Source organism: Theropithecus gelada, chromosome 9, assembly GCF_003255815.1.
Source record: "Theropithecus gelada isolate Dixy chromosome 9, Tgel_1.0, whole genome shotgun sequence".
NCBI lineage: Eukaryota > Metazoa > Chordata > Mammalia > Primates > Cercopithecidae > Theropithecus > Theropithecus gelada.
The window spans coordinates 70,571,015-70,592,017 of record NC_037677.1 but is presented as its reverse complement, the minus strand read 5'-3'; the positions used below and the strand labels follow the sequence as shown (position 1 = coordinate 70,592,017).

Here is a 21,003-nt window from a genome sequence, read left to right as displayed (position 1 = left end):
TCCCATTTTATGGATGAGGACACAGACACAAAAACTGAGTAAAGTGCCCAAGATTCCCAGTCCTTAAGAGGTAGGATCACAGCTTGAACCCAGGTCTCTGGCTCTTGAACCTGCCAGACACTGTAGCTGAATCAGGACACATGAATGTCCATATTATCAGCTCATTTTGGTGCCATTTTATTCAATGCTCTGAATAGAGTTTATAATACTTTAGTTACATGAATTTTAAAGGCATGGAATTTCACAGTCATGTAAATTTTACACGAGCTACAAAGGTGTTGAAGACAAAGTGATTCATTGAAAAAGACTGTGAAAAAGATACTGATGTTAATTGTGCTTTTATTTCACAGTTAAAAACTTCATTGCTAATTGTGTCACATTTTTCAGCCCTTTCCCCCACACTTTTCAAAGGTACTAAATCTATTATCCTGTTCACATTTTTAAAAATTGTTTTAGTAATAATAATACTGGCCAGGCACGGTGGCTCATACCTGTAATCCTAGCACTTTGGGAGGCCGAGGTGGGTGGATCACGAGGTCAGGAAATCGAGACCATCCTGGCTAACACGGTGAAACCCCCGTCTCTACTAAAAATACAAAAATTAGCCAGACGTGTTGGCGGGTGCCTGTAGTCCCAGCTACTTGGGAGGCTGAAGCAGGAGAGTGATGTGAACCCAGGAGGCGGTGTTTGCAGTGAGCCAAGATGGCGCCACTGCACTCCAGCCTGGGCGACAGAGCAAGACTCTGTCTCAAAAAAAAAAAAAAAAAAAAAGACTACTCCTACTGTTTCTGCCACATGATTGCTTTATTAATTCTCCAACAAAATCATCACCTGCGAACAAACCGATAATGGTCCTAAGAAAGAAAAACGAGAGAAGAAAGGAGGCAGGGACAGGGTAAAGACTTCATTTTGGTATTTAAAATACAGCCTAATTTATCATTTTTCTAAAGGTATTAAATAAGACTGATAACTTCTAAGGGAAATATTTTCCTTCCTGTGTTGAAATAATATGCCAAATGGCTACCAAGGAAATATACTTATTTAGTACATTCATTTATATATCGATTCCTATTGTGAAACATGTTGTAAGAAAATGGAATGCATGAGAGACAATTAAGGTCAGAATCAGTTTTACAAATTTTGCCAGTTTGCAGATTTCACCTTTTCTATCTCTTTTCTCCCATGTAAGGTAACCCCTAAAACATCACCAGAAGCTGTACATCAGTAACCCACTTACTACTGAAGTTAAAGCCTGTTTGTGCTCACTGAAACTAGAACAGCTGTTTTTTGTATAGAATGGAAGCTTTAAAAACCTGCCAGCAGCCAGACGCAGTGGCTCACGCCTATAATCCAAGCACTCTGGGAGGCCGAGGCAGGTGGATCAAGAGGTCAGGAGTTCGAGACCAGCCTGACCAACATAGTGAACCCCAGTCTCTACTAAAAACACAAAAATTAGCCGGGCGTGGTGGCGGGTGCCTATAGTCCCAGCTACTCAGGAGGCTGAGGCAGGAGAATGGTGTGAACCCGGGAGGCGGAGGTTGCAGCGAGCCAAGTTGTACCACTGCACTCCAGCCTGGGCGACAGAGCAAGACTCCGTCTCAACAACAACAAAAAACCTGCCAGCTCTTTAATTCTCCTTCCACCCACAACTGCCAATATAGTATATTCGTTGTTCAACTCTATATTTTTAAGAGTTAAAGGAAAGGGGATCTTTTTATTTATTTATTTATTTATTTTTGATACAGGGTCTCACTCTAACTTGGAATCAATTCTTATGGATAAAAAGATCAAACTTTGAACCCAAAGTCTACAAGACTATTTGAGAAACATGAGTTGCACAGCTGTACATAACAGCAATAAAAACAGAATAATGGATAACAATTACTGAGTACATACTACATAACACCCAATATGCCAAGTGTTTCAAATGATCTTCAAAATAACCCCTGGAAGTAGATACTATTATTATCCCCATTTTGCAGATGGGGAAACTGAGTCTTAAAGCTAAATGATCCATGCAAAAAAGCTTAGCTCTTAAGTGACAAAGAAAGATTTGAAGACAAAGGGCCTGAGAAATATGCTTAGGCCTTTAATGGCCAAGTTCCAAAAGCTCTCAACCTAAAGGCCACAGGCCATTTTTAATACTTTCAAAATCTAAATGAAACAATCATTTAAATGTGAAATTCCCTAACTAAAATTGTAGGTTTTTAGGGGTTTTTTGGGGGGCTTTTAGTTCATCTTACGTCAATTCAGGATAGATACTATATGCTGCCCTAACTATAATCTTTTGCTAAAAACTGGAAGGTAAATTGTTAATGATTAAAGGTTTTGAGCAAAAACATTTTTGTAGTGTGAAATTCATAGTGGAAAAACAATGTAAGAGATCCTTTCTGTGAAAAGTTTGGGAGACAATGGACTAAATGACCTGCATGATCTATGATGGACCTAACATGTGAGTTTCTGCTAAAGGCTTCTATACCAGAAATGTGCCTGCCCCACCCTCACTCCTGTCCCTTATTCCCTCCCTCTGAATACCACACTCACAACAGACCAGCTGCTTTTTATTCTTATGAGCAAGCCTAAGAAACTGAGATTGGCTCTCACCAGCACGAGCTGAAAAAGCTAAAACTGACTCAATATTATTCTTTGCTGTGAATCCTGAGCAATTTTTTTTCCCATTTATCTGGTTTCTTCCCATTACTTTCAGATTCTCCTGGATACTTGTTGATTAATTTGCCTTTGACAATTGTCGTAGTTCTGCCCCTTCAACTCCTAACATCTCCTGGTGACTGCTTGGAGTATGATCATTGAGTCTCCGTCCTAGCATCCTCCGGGATGTGGATCATTTTGATGGATTAAGAAGTATCCGACCACCAGGGTCCACATGCTTGTCTTTAATGGGCACTGTTTTCCCTATTCTGCTTCCTTGCTCATTCCACTTGAGCTGCTACAAGCCACACTCTGCCACGACACCCTTTAATTGATCACTCTGTTATGGCTGATTTTGGTTGAGGTATATTCCACAAAATGTTATGAGTGCCCTATGGACAAAAAATATAATATCATACCTAATGTATAAAGTCATTACTTGTTTCTGTACTTTTCTGGCTATAGACAACCACCCAAATTCCTAGAGGATGTTATATAGGAGATATACAGGTACTGAGACTACAACAATAAAACAGGGCAGACAACATTCCTGCTCTAAAAGAACTTACATTCTAATTGGAGGAGGAAACAGAAAACAAGAATAGCAGCCAGGGGTAAGTACAATGCAGAGAACTGCAACAGGATGACCCAGGAGTGATTAGGTGGTTAGGTGAGATTGGGTAACAAATGAAGGAGTCACCACGGAATCTGAACAGCATTAAGAAGCCAATGCAGGTGAAACAGTTGCTCATTCTGAAATAGGGAACAGCAGAATCAACTACCCTAAGGCAAAAAGTAGGCTGACATGTTTACAGAAACAGAACAAAGGCCAATAAGACTGAAGTTTAGTGGGCCAGGAGGATAATGATAATAAGATGAATTTGGAAAGGCAAGCAGGGACCAGCTCACACAAGGCTTTGTGGGCAAACATGAAATTTAATCCAAGTGCAAGGAAAGCCACTGGAGGGAGTTTTAAGTAGTTCTCTCATTTGTGTACTAAAAAGGCCACACTGCTTGCTATGCAGATTGTAACAGGTCAATAACATAAATAGGGGGCCAGACACAGAGGTGGCTCACACCTATAATCCCAGCACACTTGAGGCCAGGAGTTCAACACCAGCCTAGGCAACAAAACAAGACCCTGTCTCTACAAAAAAATAAAAATAAAATGTTAGCCGAGCTTGGTGGCACAAGCCTGCAGTCACAGTTACTCCAGAGGCTGAGACAGGGAGGATCACTTGAGCCCAGGAGTTTGAGGTGAGCTATGATCATACCACTGTACACCAACCAGCATGAGTGACATAGCAAGCTCTTATCTCCATTTCAAAAAGCTTCCTCAGGTGATTTTTAGCAAGGTATACATGTTCCTCCTTAGAACCAGACAAAACAAGGGAGGATGCTAAGTAACATAAAGGAATTTCACAGTAAGATGATTGGAAATTCAACGTTTTAGAGATGGACAAGTATTTTCAGGGTTTGAGCTGAATGGGATTGGAACTTTCATAGCAGAGCAGAAGTTCACAACTTTAGAGTCTGTAATAATGGCTGATTATTTAACCATATAGCTAATTATATATCTAATTATGGTAGCTTGTTTAAAAAATTACTGGGTCCTACCCAGAGATTCTGATTTAGTTGGTCTGGGGTAGGAACTGAGAATGTTTGTTCAAGAAGCATCACAGAAGATTTGAGCATAGGTTGTACAAACGATTTCAAGATAAATAGTGTAGAGTCACTTTTGAGAATGCAAAACAAACAGGGATGCAAATAGAGCTTTTAAACACATACTAGATAGCCCTCATCCCCGCCACAGTACCCACCCCCCGCAACACACACATAATCTGAAACAGGCCTGACATAAAGTCTTAGAGGTGCGATTCATAATCAAAGGCCTGACATCCATGAAAAGGCAAATGTGTACAATCTTTCCCCCTGCCAAAATTTAACTTAGTCTTTCTTCTCTCCAATAAGAACTTACTGGTATCCACACATTCTCAACAATACAGCAGTATCCTTCTATTTAATGGTTGCTAATTTGGCAGGTAAGAAAATTTTTATCTGGATTTCTTTAATAATCAGTGAGACCAAAAACACTTTCTTAGGGTGACATTCCAAAATTTATTAACATGTGAGTGTACTCAGTCTTCCTCCTCTACTCATTCTGCCCTTCCTAAAGAGGAAAGATTTGCTGCGACTAGGTTGATCAATATAATAAAGGAATAAAGAAGGAAATGTTGATGAGAAGACACCTTGTTGGCTGGGATTTAGGAAGAAAGCTTTAGAGTTTGACCAGTGAGAAGCTCCCGGGCAGCAGGAAGAAAGGAAAAGAGAAAAGGAACTTGTAAAAAATATTAATGTGGTTATGAATTAAGTTCCCTTTAATACACTCTTTGAAGACAAATGGAATTCCTTTTTAATTCCTTCTGGTTTTAAACTATGCTTCTTGAACAAGCCCCAGTTCTGAACTTGCACCAGGTACTTTTCTGGATTCGCTGGGATTACATCCAGGTCATTTTCCTGGCCACCTGGAAAAGCCTAGCTGCTTTTGTAAATTTTCTGTTGATATCCTTTGCACATTTTTTCTTCTGAGACTTATTTATTTTAATAAAATTTGTTTCTTAAGGCTGTTTTAGGGTCACAGCCAAACTGAGTGGAAAGTACAGAGTTCCCATTTACCGCCTGTCCCTACACAGACACAACCTCCCCCAATATCAACATCCCACACAAGAATGGTACATTTGTTACCATCAATGAACCTACAGTGACCCAATATTATCAACCAAAGTCCATAGTTATTAGGGTTCACTCTTGATGTTGTACATTCTACCATTCTTGACCTATGTATAATGACATGTATCCACTATTATAGTACTGTACATAATAGCTTCATTGCCCTAAAAATCTTGTTCTCTGACTATTCATCCCTCTCTCCCCTGTAACCCATAATAATGGCTAATCATTTTACAGTCTCCATAGTTTTTGCCTTTTCTAGATGTCACACAGTCACAATCGTACACTGTGCAGCCTTTTCAGGTTGGCTTCACTTACTAATATGAATTTGAGGTTCCTCCATGTCTCTTCATGGCCTAATAGCTCATTTTTTTCTAGTGCTAGCATTTCATTGTCTAAATGTACCTTAACTCATTTATCCATTTACCTACTAAAAGGCATCTTGGTTACTTCCAAGTTTTGGCGATTATGAATACAGCTGCTATAAACATTTGTGTGCAGGTTTTTGCGTGGACGTTTCAATTCATTTGGAAAAATACTGAGAAGCATGATTGCTGGGTTAAATGGTTAAGAGTACGTTTAGTCTTGTTAGAAACTACCAAGCCATCTTTAAAAGTGGCTGTGCTAGCCGGGTTCGACAGCTCATGCCTGTAATCCCAGCACTTTGGGAGGCTGAGGCGGGTGGATTACCGGAGGTCAGGGGATCGAGACCAGCCTGGCCAACATGGTGAAACACCGTCTCTACTAAAAATACAAAAAATTAGCCAGGAGTGGTGGTAGACGCCTGGAATCCTAGCTACTCAGGAGGCTGAGGCAGGAGAATCACTGGAACCCGGAAGGTGGAGGTTGTAGTGTGCTGAGATCGCGCCACCGCACTCCTGCCTGGGTAACAGAGTAAGACTCTATCTCAAAAAAAAAAAAAAAATTGGCCGTGCCACTTTGCATTCCCACCAGCAACAGATGAGTTCCTATTATTTCATATACTGCCCAGCATTTCGTGTCATCAGTGTTCTGAATTTTGGGCATTCTAATAGGTATATGGTGGTATCTCATTATTTTAATTTGCATTTTCCTGACAACATATGATGTGGTACATCTTTTCACATGTTTACTTTCCATCTACAAATCTTCTTTGGTGAGGTGTTTGTTAAGGTCTTTAGCTTATTTTTTAACCAGGTTGTTTATATTCTTACCATTGATGTTGAAGAATTATTTGTATATTTGCAGTAGTAGTCGTTTATCAAATGTATCTTTTGCAAATATTTTCCTCCCAGCCTGTGGCTTGTCCTTTAATTCTCTTCAGTGTCTTTTGCAGAGAGAAAAAAAAAAAATTTAACTTTAATGAAATTTCAGCTTATCAAGTCTTACTAACGACTTTCTAGATACTACACCAAAGACACAATCTTGGATTGTACCCTGCCTGGTGTAAGGTCTGTGTCTTGATTGATTTCTTTTGCAGGTGAATGTCAGGTTATTCCAACCTTATTTTTTGAAAATATTGTATTTTTTCCATTGTATTGCCTTTATTTCCCTGTCAACGATCATTTGACTACACTTACAAGGGTCTATATCTGGGCTCTATTGTGTTCCACTGATCTATTTGTCTATTCTCTCACTAGTGCCATACTGCCTTAATAACTGCAGTCTTACAGTAAGTCTTTAACTTGGGCAGTGTCAATTCTCCAACTTTGTTCTTTTCCTTTAATACTGTGTTGACTGTTCTAGATCTTCTGCCTCTCCATATAAACTTTAGGATCAGTTTCTTGATAGCCACAAAGTAACTTGGTAGGATTTTGACTGGGATTGCATTGAATCTATACAACAAGTTGGGAAGAACTGACATTCTGATGATGATGTGTCTTCCTATCCATGAACACAAAATATTTCTACATTTATTTAGTTCTTCTGTTTTCTTTCATCAGTTTTGTAGGTTTCTTTACATAGATCTTGTATATATTTTGTTAGATTTATACCTACACATTTCATTCTGCGGGTTGCTAATGTAAATGTTTTTAATTTATTGTGTTTTTAATTTCAAATTCCACTTGTTCACTGCTGGCAATATAAGAAAGTGATAGTGGTTTATAAGTTCCAGAAGTAATTTTCTTGGTTCTTTTTAATTTTCTTCATAATCCTGTCATCTGTGAACAATGACAGTTTACTTCTTCCTTTTCAACCTATATACCTTTTATTTCCATTTTTGTCTTATTGCATCAGCTAGGACAGAATGATGCTGAAAAGCAATGGTTAGAGGGGACATTCTTGCCTTGTGCTTAATCTTTGCCGGAAAGGTTCCAGTTTCTCAACATCAACTATGGTATTAGCTGTAGGGTTTTTGTAGATGTTCTTTATCAAGGTAAGAAAGTTCCTCTCTCTTCCTAATTTACTGAAAGCCTTCATAACGCATTAGTGTTGGATTTTATCAAATGCTTTTTCTGCATCTATTGATACAACCCTGTGATTTTCCTTCTTTAGCCTGTTAATGTGCTAGATTACACTAATTGATTATCCAATATTGAGCCAGCCTTGCATACCTGGGATAAATCCCACTTGGTTGTGGTATATAATTTTTCATGCATTTTTGAATCAAATTTGCTAATTTTACGGAGGATTTTTGCATCTGTTTGTAAGAGATGTTAGTATGTACTTTGCTTTTCTTGCAATATGTGTTTTTTGAATTAGGATAATGCTGGTCTCATAGAATGAATTAAGATGTATTTCCCCTACTTCTGTCTTCTGGAAAAGACTGTGAATAACTGGCATAACTTTTTCCTTAAATATTTGGTAGACTCACTAGTGAACCCATCTGGACCTGGCACTTTCTGTTTAGGAAGATTATTAATTGTAGATTCAGCTTCTTTGCTAAATACAGGCCTATTCTGATGGTCTATTTCTTCTTGTGTGACTTTTGGCAGACTGCACCTTTTAAATAACTGGTCCATTTCATCTAGGTCATGAAATTTATAAGCAGAGGGTCAGTCATAATATTCCTTTATTATCTTTTCAATATCAATGGGATCTGTAAAGATGCTGCTTTCATTTTTGATATTAGTAATTTGTATCCTTTCTTTTTAGCTGGTCTAGCTAAAGGATTATCTATTTTACTAATCTTATTAAAGAACCAGCTATTGACTTTATTGATTTTCATTTCATTGATTCCTGCTCTAACTTTTATTATACTTCTTTTCTTCTACTTACTTTGGATTTGATGTGTTCTTTTTCTGTTTCCTAATGTGGCACTTTAGATTACTGATTTTGGATCTTTTTTTTTTTTTTTTTTGAGACAGAGTCTTGCTCTGTCGCCCAGGCTAGAGTGCAGTGGCACAATCTCAGCTCACTGCAAGCTCCGCCTCCTGGGTTCACACCATTCTCCTGCCTCAGCCTCCCGAGTAGCTGGACTACAGGCACCCACCACCACGCTATTTTTTGTATTTTTAGTAGAGACAGGGTTTCACTGTGTTAGCCAGATGGTCTCGATCTCCTGACCTCATCATCCGCCCGCCTCAGCCTCCCAAAGTGCTGGGATTACAGCCGTGAACCACCGCGCCCAGCCGATTTTGGATCTTTCATCTTTTCTAATAAATGCATTCAATCCAATAAATTTCCCTCTAAGCTCTGGTTTCACTACATCTCACAAATTTTGATAAACTGTATTTTCATTTTGATTTATTTCAAAATATTTTTAAGTGTTCCTGATTTCTTCTTTGACCTATGTATTATTTAGAAGTTGTTTAATCGTCCACATATTTTGAGATTTTTCCAGTTATCTTTCAGTTACTGGTTTCTATTTAATTTTATTGTGCTCTGAGAGCAGATATGGCATGATTTCTAGTTTGTTAAGTTTGTTTTATGGCCTAGAATGAAGTTTATCTTGGTGAATGTTCCATGTGAGCTTGAGAAGAATGTGTTATCTGCTGTTATTTGGTGAAGTAGTCTATAGATGTCAATTATACCCAGTTGATTGACAGTGCTATTAAGTTCAACTATGTCCTTATTGATTTTTTGTCTACTGGAGTTGTTTCTGATAGAGGAGTGTTAAAGTGTCCAATTATAATAGTACATTCATATATTTCTCATTGCAGTTCTATCAGTTCTTGCCTCATATTCTGATGCTTTGCTGTTAGGCATATAGATATTAAGGACTGTTGTATGTTCTTGGATTACTTATCTCTTTGGCATTATGTCCTATTTATCCCTGATGATGTACAGTGCTCTGAAGTCTATTATTAATATAGCTATCCTCAGTTTATTTTGGTTAATGTTAGCATGATATATCTTTCTCCATTCCTTTACTTTGTGTCTTTAAAGTGGGTTTCTAATTGATAACATATAGTTGGGTCTTGCTTTTTAATTCACTCTACTAATCTCTGCCTGTTAATTGGTATATTTAGACCACAGATGTCTAAAGTGATTATTGATATAGTCTGGACTAACATCTATCATATTTGTTACAGGTTTCTGTGTGTGGACCCTGTTCTTTGTTCCTATTTCTGTCTTTTACACTTTTTCTGCCTTTTGTGGTTTTAACTGAACACGTTATATGATTTCATTTTCTCCCTTTTCTTGGCATATCAATTATACAGTTGACCCTTAAACAACATGGGTTTCAACTGCACAGGTCCTCTTATATGCACATTTCTTTTAACTAAATGAAGACAGATAATACAGTATTTAACTGGGCGTGGTGGCTCATGTCTGTAATCCCAGCACTTTGGGAGACCGAGGCTGGCGGATCACGAGGTCAGGAGTTCGAGACCAGCCTGGCCAACCTGCTGAAACCCCGTCTCTACTAAAAATACAAAAATTAGCCAGGCGCAGTGGCAGGCACCTGCAATCCCAGCTACTCCAGAGGCTGAGGCAGAATTGCTTGAACCAAGGAGGCGGAAAATGAAGTGAGCTGAGATTGCGCCACTGCAATCCAGCCTGGGTGACAGAGCAAGTCTCCGTCTCAAAAAAAAAAAAATAATAACAACAGTATTTGTGGGATGTTAAGACTACATATATGTAGGATCAACATTCTGTATACACAAGTTCAACAGGGCCATCTGCATGACTTGAGTATGTGAGGATTTTGGTATACTCAAGGAGTCCTGGACCCAACTGCCCATGTATACAGAAGAATGCCTGTTCTCATCTTTCCCTTCCTTCCCCTTCCCCTTCTTCTTTTTCAATTTTTACTTCTCTCAGTGGTTTCCCTGGAGTTTGCAATAAACATTTACAACTCATCCAAGTCCACTTTCAAATAATGTTATACCACTTCATAAGCAGTCCAAGTACCTTATAATAACCAAATATTCCTAAATCCACTCTTTCATCTGTTGCATCATTGCCATCATTCATTTCACTTATACCTAAGTACATGTATAGATACACACACATACACAAACCCACAGAAGTATAATTGAATACATGGTCGCCATCATTATTTTAACAAACTGTTATCTGTTAGATCAATTATGAAAAAGGAATATAAAAGGTTTTAAGATTCAAGCTTCTGACCTATATGATTTTCCTTCTCTCTGAAGAACTTTTTCTTTTTTTTTTACATATTTCTTACAAATCAGATTTGCAATAAATTCCCTCAATTTTTGCTTTGAGTAAGTCTTTTTTACATATTTCTTACAAATCAGATTTGCAATAAATTCCCTCAATTTTTGCTTTGAGTAAGTCTTTATTCTTCCTTCACTTTGGAAGGGTAACACAACATGGCAGGATATAAAGTTCTAGGTGGTAGGCTTCTTTCTCTCAACACTAAATATTTCACTCTATTCTCTTCTTGCTTGCATGATTTCTGAGAAGTTGGATGTAATTTTTATCTTTGCTTCTCTATAGGTAAGGTATTTTTCCTCTCCAGCTTCTTTCAAGATGGTTTCTTTATCTTTGATTTTCTGAAGTTTGAATATGGTGTGGCTAAGTGTAGATTTTCGGCACTTATCATCTTTGGTGTTCTCTGAGCTTCCTGGATCTGTAGTTTGATATCTGACACTCATTTGGGGGAATTCTGTTATTACTTAAAACATTGCTTCTGTTCCTTTCTTTTTTTCTGCTGCTTTTGTATTTCCTTATGTATATTTTGCACCTTTGGCAGTTGTCTCACAGTTCTTGGACATTCTGTTCTGAGGGAGTTTTTTCTCCATCATTTTTCTTCTTGCTTTTCAGTTTTGGAAGCTTCTTGTAATATCCTCAAGCTCAGAGATTTTTAAAAGTCCAGTATACTAATGAGCCCATCAATGAAATTCTTCATTTGTTACAATATTTTTCACTACAGTATTTTCTTTTTTATTCTTTCTTAAAATTTCCATCTCTCTGCTTACATTATCCATCTGTTCTTGCACATTGTCTACTTTTTCCATTAAAGCCTTCTGCATGCTAATCCTATATATTTTTTAATTCCTGGCCTAGAAATAAAGCCACATACCTACAGCCATCTAATCTTTGGCAAAGTCAACAAAAATAAGCAATGGGGAAAGGATTCCCTATTCAATAAATGGTGGGATAGCTCCCAAGCCATTTTTGCAGGAGAATGAAACTGGATTAACTCAAGATGGATTTAAGACTTCAACGTAAGACCTCAAACTATAAGAATCCTAGAAGAAAACCTAGGAAACACCACTCTGGGCATTGGCACCTTGGGAAAGACTCTATGACTAAGTCCTCAAAAGCAACCGCAACAAAAACAAAAATTGACAATTGAGATTTAATTAAACTAAAGAGCTTCTGTATAGCAGAAGAAACTATCAACTTAGAAAACAGATAACCTACAGAATGGGAAAAAGTATTCACAAACCATGTATCTGACAAAGGTCTCATATCCAGAATTGATAATGAACTTAAACAACTGAAGCAAAAAATACCCCCATTTAGGCCGGGTGCGGTGGCTCAGGTCTGTAATCCCAGCACTTTGGGAAGCCGAGGCAGGTGGATCACGAGGTCAGGAGATCGAGACCATCCTGGTTAACACAGAGAAACCCCATCTCTATTAAAAATATAAAAAAAATTAGCTGGGCATGGTAGCGGGAGACTGTAGTCCCAGCTACTCGGGAGGCTGAGGCAGGAGAATGGCGTGAACCCTGGAGGTGGAGCTTGTAGTGAGCCAAGATAGGGCCACTGCACTCCAGCCTGGGCGGCAGAGCAAGACTCTATCTCAAAAAATAAAATAAAATAAAACAACCCCATTTAAAAATGGTCAAAAACACAAGAACAGACACTTCTCAAAAGAAGACATACAAGCAGCCAACCAACATATGAAGAGAGAGGCTCAACATCACTAATTATCAGAGAAATGCAAATCAAAATCCCAATGAGTTATCATATCCCATCAGTCAGAGTGGTTATTACTTTTTAGTATAAAACAACAGATGTTGGCAAGGCTACAGAGGAAAGGGAAGCTTTATACATTGTTGGTGGGAATGTAAATTAGTTCAGCCACTGTGGAAAGCAGTCTGGAGACTTCTGAAAGAACTTTAAAAGAACTGCCGGCCGGGCGCGGTGGCTCAAGCCTGTAATCCCAGCACTTTGGGAGGCCGAGGCGGATGGATCACGAGGTCAGGAGATCGAGACCATCCTGGCTAACATGGTGAAACCCCGTCTCTACTAAAAATACAAAAAAAAAAACTAGCCGGGCGAGGTGGCCGGCGCCTGTAGTCCCAGCTACTCGGAGGCTGAGGCAGGAGAATGGCGTGAACCTGGGAGGCGGAGCTTGCAGTGAGCCGAGATCGCGCCACTGCACTCCAGCCTGGGTGACACAGCGCGAGACTCCGTCTCAAAAAAAAAAAAAAAAAAAAGAACTGCCATTCGACCCAGCAATCCCATTACCGGGTATACAACCATAAAAAAACAAACTGTTGTACCAAAAAGACACACGCACTCACATATTCATCCCAGCACTATTCACAATAGCAAACACATGGAATTAACCTAGGTGCCCATCAACAGGGGACTGGATAAATAAAATGTGGTACACACACACACCATGGAATACTATGCAGACATAACGAAGAATGAAATCACGTCCTTTTGCAGCAACATGGAAGGAGTTGGAGGTCATTATCCTAAGCAAATTAAGGTAGGAACAGAAAACCAAATACTGCATGCCCTCACTTATAAGTGGGAGCTAAACACTGGGTACTCACGGACATAATGATGGCAACAATAGACACTGGAGACTACTAGAGGAGGGAGGGAGGAGGCAGAAGGGATGAAAAACTGTGGGATACTAAGGTCAGTACCTGGGTGATGGGACCATTCAGACCCCAAACTTCAGCATCATGCAACATACCCAGGTAACAGACCACACACACGTACCCCAGAATCTAAAATAAAAGTTTTTTAAAAAAAAAAAGTAAAAATAAATAAAAAAATTTCTGGTCTGATATTTCCAACATTCCTGCCATATTTGGCTATGGTTCTGATGTTTGGTTCGGTCTCCTCAAACTGCAGTTTTTGCCTTTTAGTATGCCTGTAATTTCTTGTTAAAGTTGGTAATATACTAAGTATTAAAAAAAAAAAAAGCCTACAGTAAACAGGTGTTTTGTAATGTAGCACTAGGGTGATGGAGGAGAGGCATTCTATAGGCCTAGGATTAGGTCTCAGTCCTCTGGCGAGCCTGTGCCTCCACACTGTGAACTTCCACCAGCGCTTCTCAGGTTTTTTCCTCCCTTCAAATGGAACAGGGTGGCTGGAGAGGGCTGGAGTTATTTCCCTTCCCCCAAGTGGAAGTCTAGAGGGAGTTAAGAGTTAGGAATTTCCTTTTCTCCATGTGGAGGGCTAGAGTTGACTGGAGCTGCATTTTTCCCATTCCCCAGTTAGGTTAGGTTCTAAGAGAAATAATTTCTCCTGAGGGCAGGCCTTGTTAAGGACAGAATACCTTGGTGTATTTCAAAATGTTTCACTTCCCCCTTCTCCTGCTGACAGCGTAAGAGGATTTTTCTCAAATACTTACTGTGAGGACCTGGTAGAGCTCCAGGAAGTAAATCTCACAAAACTATGAGGGCTTCCTTATGACTGGCTCTCCCTGGAGTTTTTAGGTCTCAGAGCTGTCCACACTGAGCCTCCAGCAACTCCTCAATTACAGCTCAGGTTTTCCTACCCAGGTACTGGTTCCCTCAGGGCTTTCTGATCCTCGGTTTCTGCTTCAGTAGTTGTGATTCTCTGTATCCACCTGTCTGTCTCTCCAGTTTTGGAGGATGTGGTTTGCCCTGTGACTTCACTTCTCTGAGGAATCTAAGAAGTGTTGTCTATTCTTCATTTTGTTCAGTTATTTATTTTGTCAGGACCAAGTGGTAATTACCGAGTTCCTTACATGCTACACTGGAAATTGGAAGTCTTCAGAGATTACTTCTTAATCGTTTTTAAGAGTGCTTTGTATATGAAGATATATACCCAAAAATCAGACAAAAAAACCCTCTGTCAGGTTTTATAGATATTCCTCCTCCTTTGTCATCTTTCAATCTTGTTTATATTGGTTTTGGAGGCACAGGAGTTTGAATGCTTATACACTCAAATCTATGATTACGGTTTCTGATTTTATGACAGAAAGGTCTTCCTGCTATTAAGAATATAATACCTTTATCCTTTTTTTTTTTTTGTACTTTTATGTTACTTTCAGTTTTTCCATTTCCATTTCTTACCCATCAGAATTTTTTTTCTTCAGTTTTTATTAAATGGCTGGCTAGCTGTCACAACATCATTTACCAAATAATTCCATCATGCTCCAAAAACCATAAAATGCTGTCTTTATCTTAGACTAAATATCTATTAATAATTGGGTATGTTTCTGGACTTGACTTTGAGGAAAAAAAAAAAACTGGGAACAGAGACTGCCTGTGAAATGAACTGACTAGCTGGAAACAGGGAAGAAAAAAAGATTAACTTTTCACTGTTCCCTTTTAAATTTATTTCATGTGCTTTGAATTATCACTCAAAACATCAATACAAATTTGTTGAAGTTCTGCTTACTAGACATGATAGAATTATCAAATATTTCAGATTTGGCAAATTATACCACAACCCCATATGCACCTGAATACCTGAAATCGTAAGTCTATCTAGAGCTTAAAATCCTGATTTAATCTATTCTATTTTAAATAAATAGTAAAAGTACCTCAACTGTCTTAAACTAGATGTTTCTCTGCCACTTAACATGGTCAAACACAAAACCATATTTTACCATGAAGGGAAAACAAAAGCTTCTGTCTAAATCCTTAGTTGTTATATTAAGGCTGCTACTGGAAATGTATAAGAATCTCAGATAAGGTCAATTTCTTACTGTGTATGTTTCCCAGATCCAGCCATCACAGATGTATTTTACTTTTTGTGTTGTCAGCTAGTCACCATCTTTTTCTACCAATACCTACAGTGAATACTTAATCAGAACCTAATCTTTTTATTCTATTGCTATCTGATCATTATATTTTCAACATCATCTCCTTATCATTCAATTTCAATCTCTAAAGTCAAACTTAACCTCTGTTGTAACCATAATTCCATAAGCAGACTGCCTGAGAGAAAAGAGGTATTCACCTAGCAGCAGATAGAAAAAGAACAGCTTTCTTCTGTTAGGTCAGTATTCTTAAGATCCTCTCTCTCTCCCACTATTTTCTGAACAACTATGAAAGACAGACTCATTTAGTAATTTTAGCCTTTCTCCAAATAAATGTACTTTTTAGCTACTGAAAACTCTCTCCCAATAGAAATGGGAAGGTGACCTAGTATTCAGTCTCATTAGCATTCTCATTAATAATTACAAGGATCAGATACTATCTTTGTACCCTCTAATTCTGCTCTCACTACCTGCTCTCCTAGGTACTTTCCTACTCTCTGATGCTCTGCTAATAAATGAACTCCTTCAACATGCAGAAGATGCACATTCCACATATCTCCTAGGAAAACTAATATTTAAAAAAAGAAAACAATGCTTTTAACAGTCTAATTACCCTTAGGTTTTAAAACCCCTTACGTTTGATCTTCGTAACAGTATCATCCCCATATTCAACAGGAAACGTACAGTGTGATTTACCAAACATCACATTACTGGTAGTAGAACTAGGTCTCCTGTGAGAATGTCCTTTGCCCTAAATACACTGCCTTCCTCAGAGAAGAAAAGTGTCTTTGTAGAACACAATGAAGGATGTGCTTTATATAGCACAATGTACAACTATTAGTGATATATGTATAAAATCAAAATTAAGTTCAGTACTTAAAGAAATATCTTCTATATAAGAAATGATTTCAAGCACGCCAAGAACCCACAGTATAAAAGCTTCTAGGCAGAAGGTACTATATTTCCTTTTCTCCCAGTGCCCCAGCACCTTATCTTATACAGTGAAGTACTAATGGCCACTTTTTTTTTTTCAGACAGAGTCTTACTCTGTCACCCAAGCTGGAGTGCAGTGGTGCAATCTCAGCTCAATGCAACCTCCACCTCCCTGGTTCAGGTGATTCTCCCGCCTCAGTCTGCCGAGTAGCTGGGATTACAGGTGTGCACCACCATGTCCAGCTAATTTTTGTATTTTTAGTAGAGATGAGGTCTTGCCACGTTGGCCAGGCTGGCCTCAAACTCTTGGCCCCAAGTGATCTGCCCTTGTTGGCTCCCAAAGTGCTGGGATTACAGGCATGAGCCACCGCAACCAGCGTAACGGCCACTTATTTCTTAGCAGATCTCAACTATCTGCTAATAAATTTAGCAGATTTCTGTGTATCTGAGTCACAGTCCAATACACAGAAATTACAAACACACTCCACTAAAATCTGGGCACTTTTCATGAGAGACTCTCCGCAGATGAAGTCTTACTTTAGATAAACAATTTTCAACCATATCAGACTCAATGTGCCCCCTGCATAAAATATTTTCCAACTTCTGCTTTACCACCCTGAAATAAAATAACAATATTCCTACAATTTCAAACAAATCCATATATCCTAAATAAGAATGGAAAAGAGACATGAAAATGATTTATAATAACATATATTTCGATGTGGGGCAAAACTACACTAGAAGACTTAAAGAAGTAACTAGTAGCTGAATATATCTATGAATGCAGAGCTATTTGTGATACAATTTTCCAAAACTGTAAACAACTCTTAGTCAAGTTGTGAACAAAACAATCTTCCTTCAGTTCACATAATGGCTACATGTGGAAACAGACACTGGAAAATTCAGTTAAAATCATGATGTAAGATGGAGGTTCCAGGCTTTGATAATTACAAATATTACATGAATGTCAAGCAAGACATTCTTAAATCATGCAGGACATGGGGAGACTTTGTTCAGCACTGTCCCACAACTCTCTAGCCTCCACTCAACAAACGCAAGTTGTTAGCTCCAATCATTACAACAATCTAAAAAATGTCTTCTAGTTTCCCCTTGGAGGGCAACACCGAGCTGCATCCATTGCCTTAAACACAATTCTGCTATCTATCCCAGTATAATGTAAAGAAGCTTGGGAAGCATGAATTAGATCTCCAGTTCTGTTACCAATGACCTGTGTGATCACTGGCCAATGAGATAACTTCTCTAAACCTCACTTTCCATGGTACCAAAAGGGAATAAACACTACCTGGCTTTTTAAGTTGTCAGAATGACTCAATGACATGTGTGCAGCACATGGTAGGTGGTTTCCAACCCATGGCCTATTGAGATGTGAAAAAAGGCACTGTTCCAGGTAAATAGAAAGCAAGCAGCAAAAAGTAACCTAAATGTGGAAGAGGCAGAAGATATAATAAGCATACAAAATAAAATTCAACGCACAGCAGTCTAGGGACATTTCAGAGAGCAGCCAGCAGTCCTACCTATCTCAGCAACCCCTGAAGGCATTAATGTGCTAGGATTAGCTGAAATAATTAATATTCACAATGATGATCTCCAAAGTAAAAAGGCAAGAAAGGCATACATTTTAAAGGGACTTCCAATGTACGTGGCTGAATTTTTTTTTAAATCTGATGCTTAGTGACTGTATTTCACAAATATTATTCAAATTTTTATTGGGCATTTACTCTAACTTAGGCTAGATAGTTGGAAAACACAAAGAAATCCAGTACACCACGTCTGTTCTCAAACATTTTGCCATTCAGTATATTAGACATGGTAGAGGCAGAATGACACAGATAAGAAATAGAAATTCAAGTAATAAATTATGGGGGCACAGACAAAATTAGGAATAATTGTCCCTGAGGAAAAACAAGGACGTCTTCATGGCATAGGCCACTGAAAAATGAGGGTTCTGATAGGTACAGAATGGGGAGCAAAGTGTTAAGGGAAAAACAAAATCTGGGCAAAAGCACTGAGCATGAAAATACAGACTGGTTCAGAGAAGAGAGGTAGGGAAAGGGTACATTAGGAGTTGGGGGTGAAGGTAGTGAAAGTAAAGGCTGTAAAGCTATTTCAGGACCTGTTCATGAAGGGATATGAATGATATTCAAATTCATTTCAGTTTTATTGAACAAGAGAGTTCGCCAACACGCTGGTGCTTATGCAGCACACCTGATCCTCAACGCTGAATAATGACCAAAAATAAAAGATTCAGAGTAAATGCAAATTACTACTAAAATTCCTGAAATAAAAATAGTCTTGACATGAATTAATAAGCAAAAAGAACCTAACCCAACAGTAGAAAGTAGCTTCTGAGCTTGTTTCTTAAATAATGAAAATATTACCCAATTTATTGACTGAGAACGGAAAGAAATTTAGGATAATCTGTTGTGTCCTTTGATTGTCTTCCACGCAAGTCACATTATTTCCTAAACATATTATTTAGCAGTGCCTCACATCATCCCCGAAAGGCAAGAGACAGACTACAGTATTATTATCCCCTTTTTATCACAGGGAAACTGAGGAACAAGAAGACAAAATTATAGTATGGTCACAAAAGCCATCATATTTTTTAGGACTTTAATTAAAGGCTCCAAGCCTACATTTCATCTTTTATTCTTCACACCATCTGAATACTAGAATTATCTTTTACTATCGTCTTAACTGGAAAAAAGAAAAATATCTAAATTTTAAGATCATTTTCTCAATTTGGTACTGTCACAAAAAAAAAAAAGTTTTAAAAGTCTACCCTTGAAATGATATTTGCAAGAACAGCAAGGGTAAGCAGTAACCCAACCTCCAAAAAATACAGTTGTAAATCTTATAGCTGTAATACAGTTGTAAATCTTAAGACAGGTCAGGAATCCTAGACCCAGCCCTTACTTTGAACATCTGGCAGGCCTCAGGGAAATAATGGAGATTTGTGTCTGTAAAAGTCTTTGCAGATGCTCTAATGAAAAGGTGCCCTAAGAGGCCCAGAACAGTGGTATCACTACACTCACCACCGCAAACATGAAATCCTCCTCTGTCCCTCCCTGCCTTGCACCACGAGACTCGCGGCACACAAGGAGGCCTATGCAAGAACCTCTCGACATTTCCCTTAAAATGCGGTACTATAAGGACGCCTTCGGTGCTGGGCCTCCGTAAACACTGAGGGTACCGGATGTGGCCAGGCACACCTCAAAGTCTTGGCTCTCCAAAACCAGGGCCTGGTCGAGAGTCTTTTATTGGACACCGAGTTCCTGCGAATATCTCACTTTTCACACAGGCGCTGCCAATCCCTGCCCTCCAGTACCCTTCCTCAGCCTCCTGCCGCACTCTTGCCGCGAGGTGGGCGTCCCAAAGAGCTAAGGAGGAGGGTAAGGTTGGTTAGAGCGCAAGGGCCAAGGCCGCGGCCGCGAGGCCGTCCAGCACAGGCTACGGTCCTGCCGGTCCAGCCCCGGAGCCCGGCCGCCTGGCCCCGGCCCTGGCCTGGGCCAACGCGCCGCCGCCGCCGCCGCCGCCGCCGCCGCCGCCTATCAGCGGAGCGCAGGGGCGGGGCTGGCCGGCTCGGCGGCCAGGCCGGCGGGCGGGGGCGGGCGGGGACGGGCGGGGGACCGACCGCCTCGCAGCCCAGGCCGCCGCGCGCACACACCGGGCCCGGCTCCCGAGGGCGCCAGCGCGGCCCCGGGGAGCGCGAGGAGCCGGCGAAGCGCGCGGCCTGCCGTTGGCGGCCTGGTCCGCAGCGCTCTGCGCCCACCCGTCCCGGACGTGGGGCCCAAGCCCCCGTGAAGATGGTGTCCTGGATGATCTCCAGAGCTGTGGTGTAAGTGCCGCTCACGGCGCCCTGCAGCCGCCGCGAGGCCCAGGGGAGCTGTGGGAAGGGGAAGGAGCCGAGAGGAAAGGGAAGGCCTGGGCCTGGGCGGGGACGGGGTGGCCCGGCCTGGGGCCTGCCGTGGGGCCGGGGGAGCCCTCGGCCTCCTCACCTTGGTCCACGTCGCTGCGGGGCTCCCTGCGGCTGCCGAGGGCCTAGCTGCGGCGACTGCGGCTGCGACGGCGGCGGCAGCTGTGGCGCTGCTCGGCTGCGTGCGGCGCGGCGCCCCTGCTCCGGCGGCGCTGGGTGGGCAGGCGCTCAGGGCAGGCGGCGCGCGCTCCCCGCTTCTGCTCCCCGCGCAGCGCGGCACCGCCCTGCGGGCCCGGGAGCGGCGCGCCTCGCAGCTACTCCCTGCGCAGGCTCCGCAGACGCTGAGCGCGGGAGGCTCCGCGATCCTCCCGAGGATGCGGCGGCAGTGCCGAGCCTTTGTATCCCGCGGCTGATACGTTGCGGTGTCTCTCTT

The 21,003-nt window shown here is 40.5% G+C and overlaps 2 protein-coding genes across 3 annotated transcripts in view; one reads left to right on the top strand and one right to left on the bottom strand.

Annotated features, from left to right (window-relative positions):
- The window catches only part of JMJD1C (jumonji domain containing 1C), a 363,296-nt gene extending 342,312 nt beyond the window's left edge, over nucleotides 1–20,984 (bottom strand). Inside the window, exon 1 of one of the 2 annotated variants that reach the window (XM_025395496.1) lies at nucleotides 20,653–20,984. The gene's annotated coding sequence lies outside the window, so the exon portion shown is untranslated. The remainder of the gene's footprint in view (nucleotides 1–20,652) is intronic. The other variant, XM_025395493.1, reaches the window with a different exon arrangement.
- Nucleotides 20,274–21,003, top strand: part of REEP3 (receptor accessory protein 3) — a 106,018-nt gene continuing 105,288 nt past the window's right edge. The window contains exon 1 of the mRNA XM_025395498.1: nucleotides 20,274–20,492. Coding sequence (XP_025251283.1) covers nucleotides 20,461–20,492 — 32 coding nt within the window. The 5' untranslated portion in view covers nucleotides 20,274–20,460. The remainder of the gene's footprint in view (nucleotides 20,493–21,003) is intronic.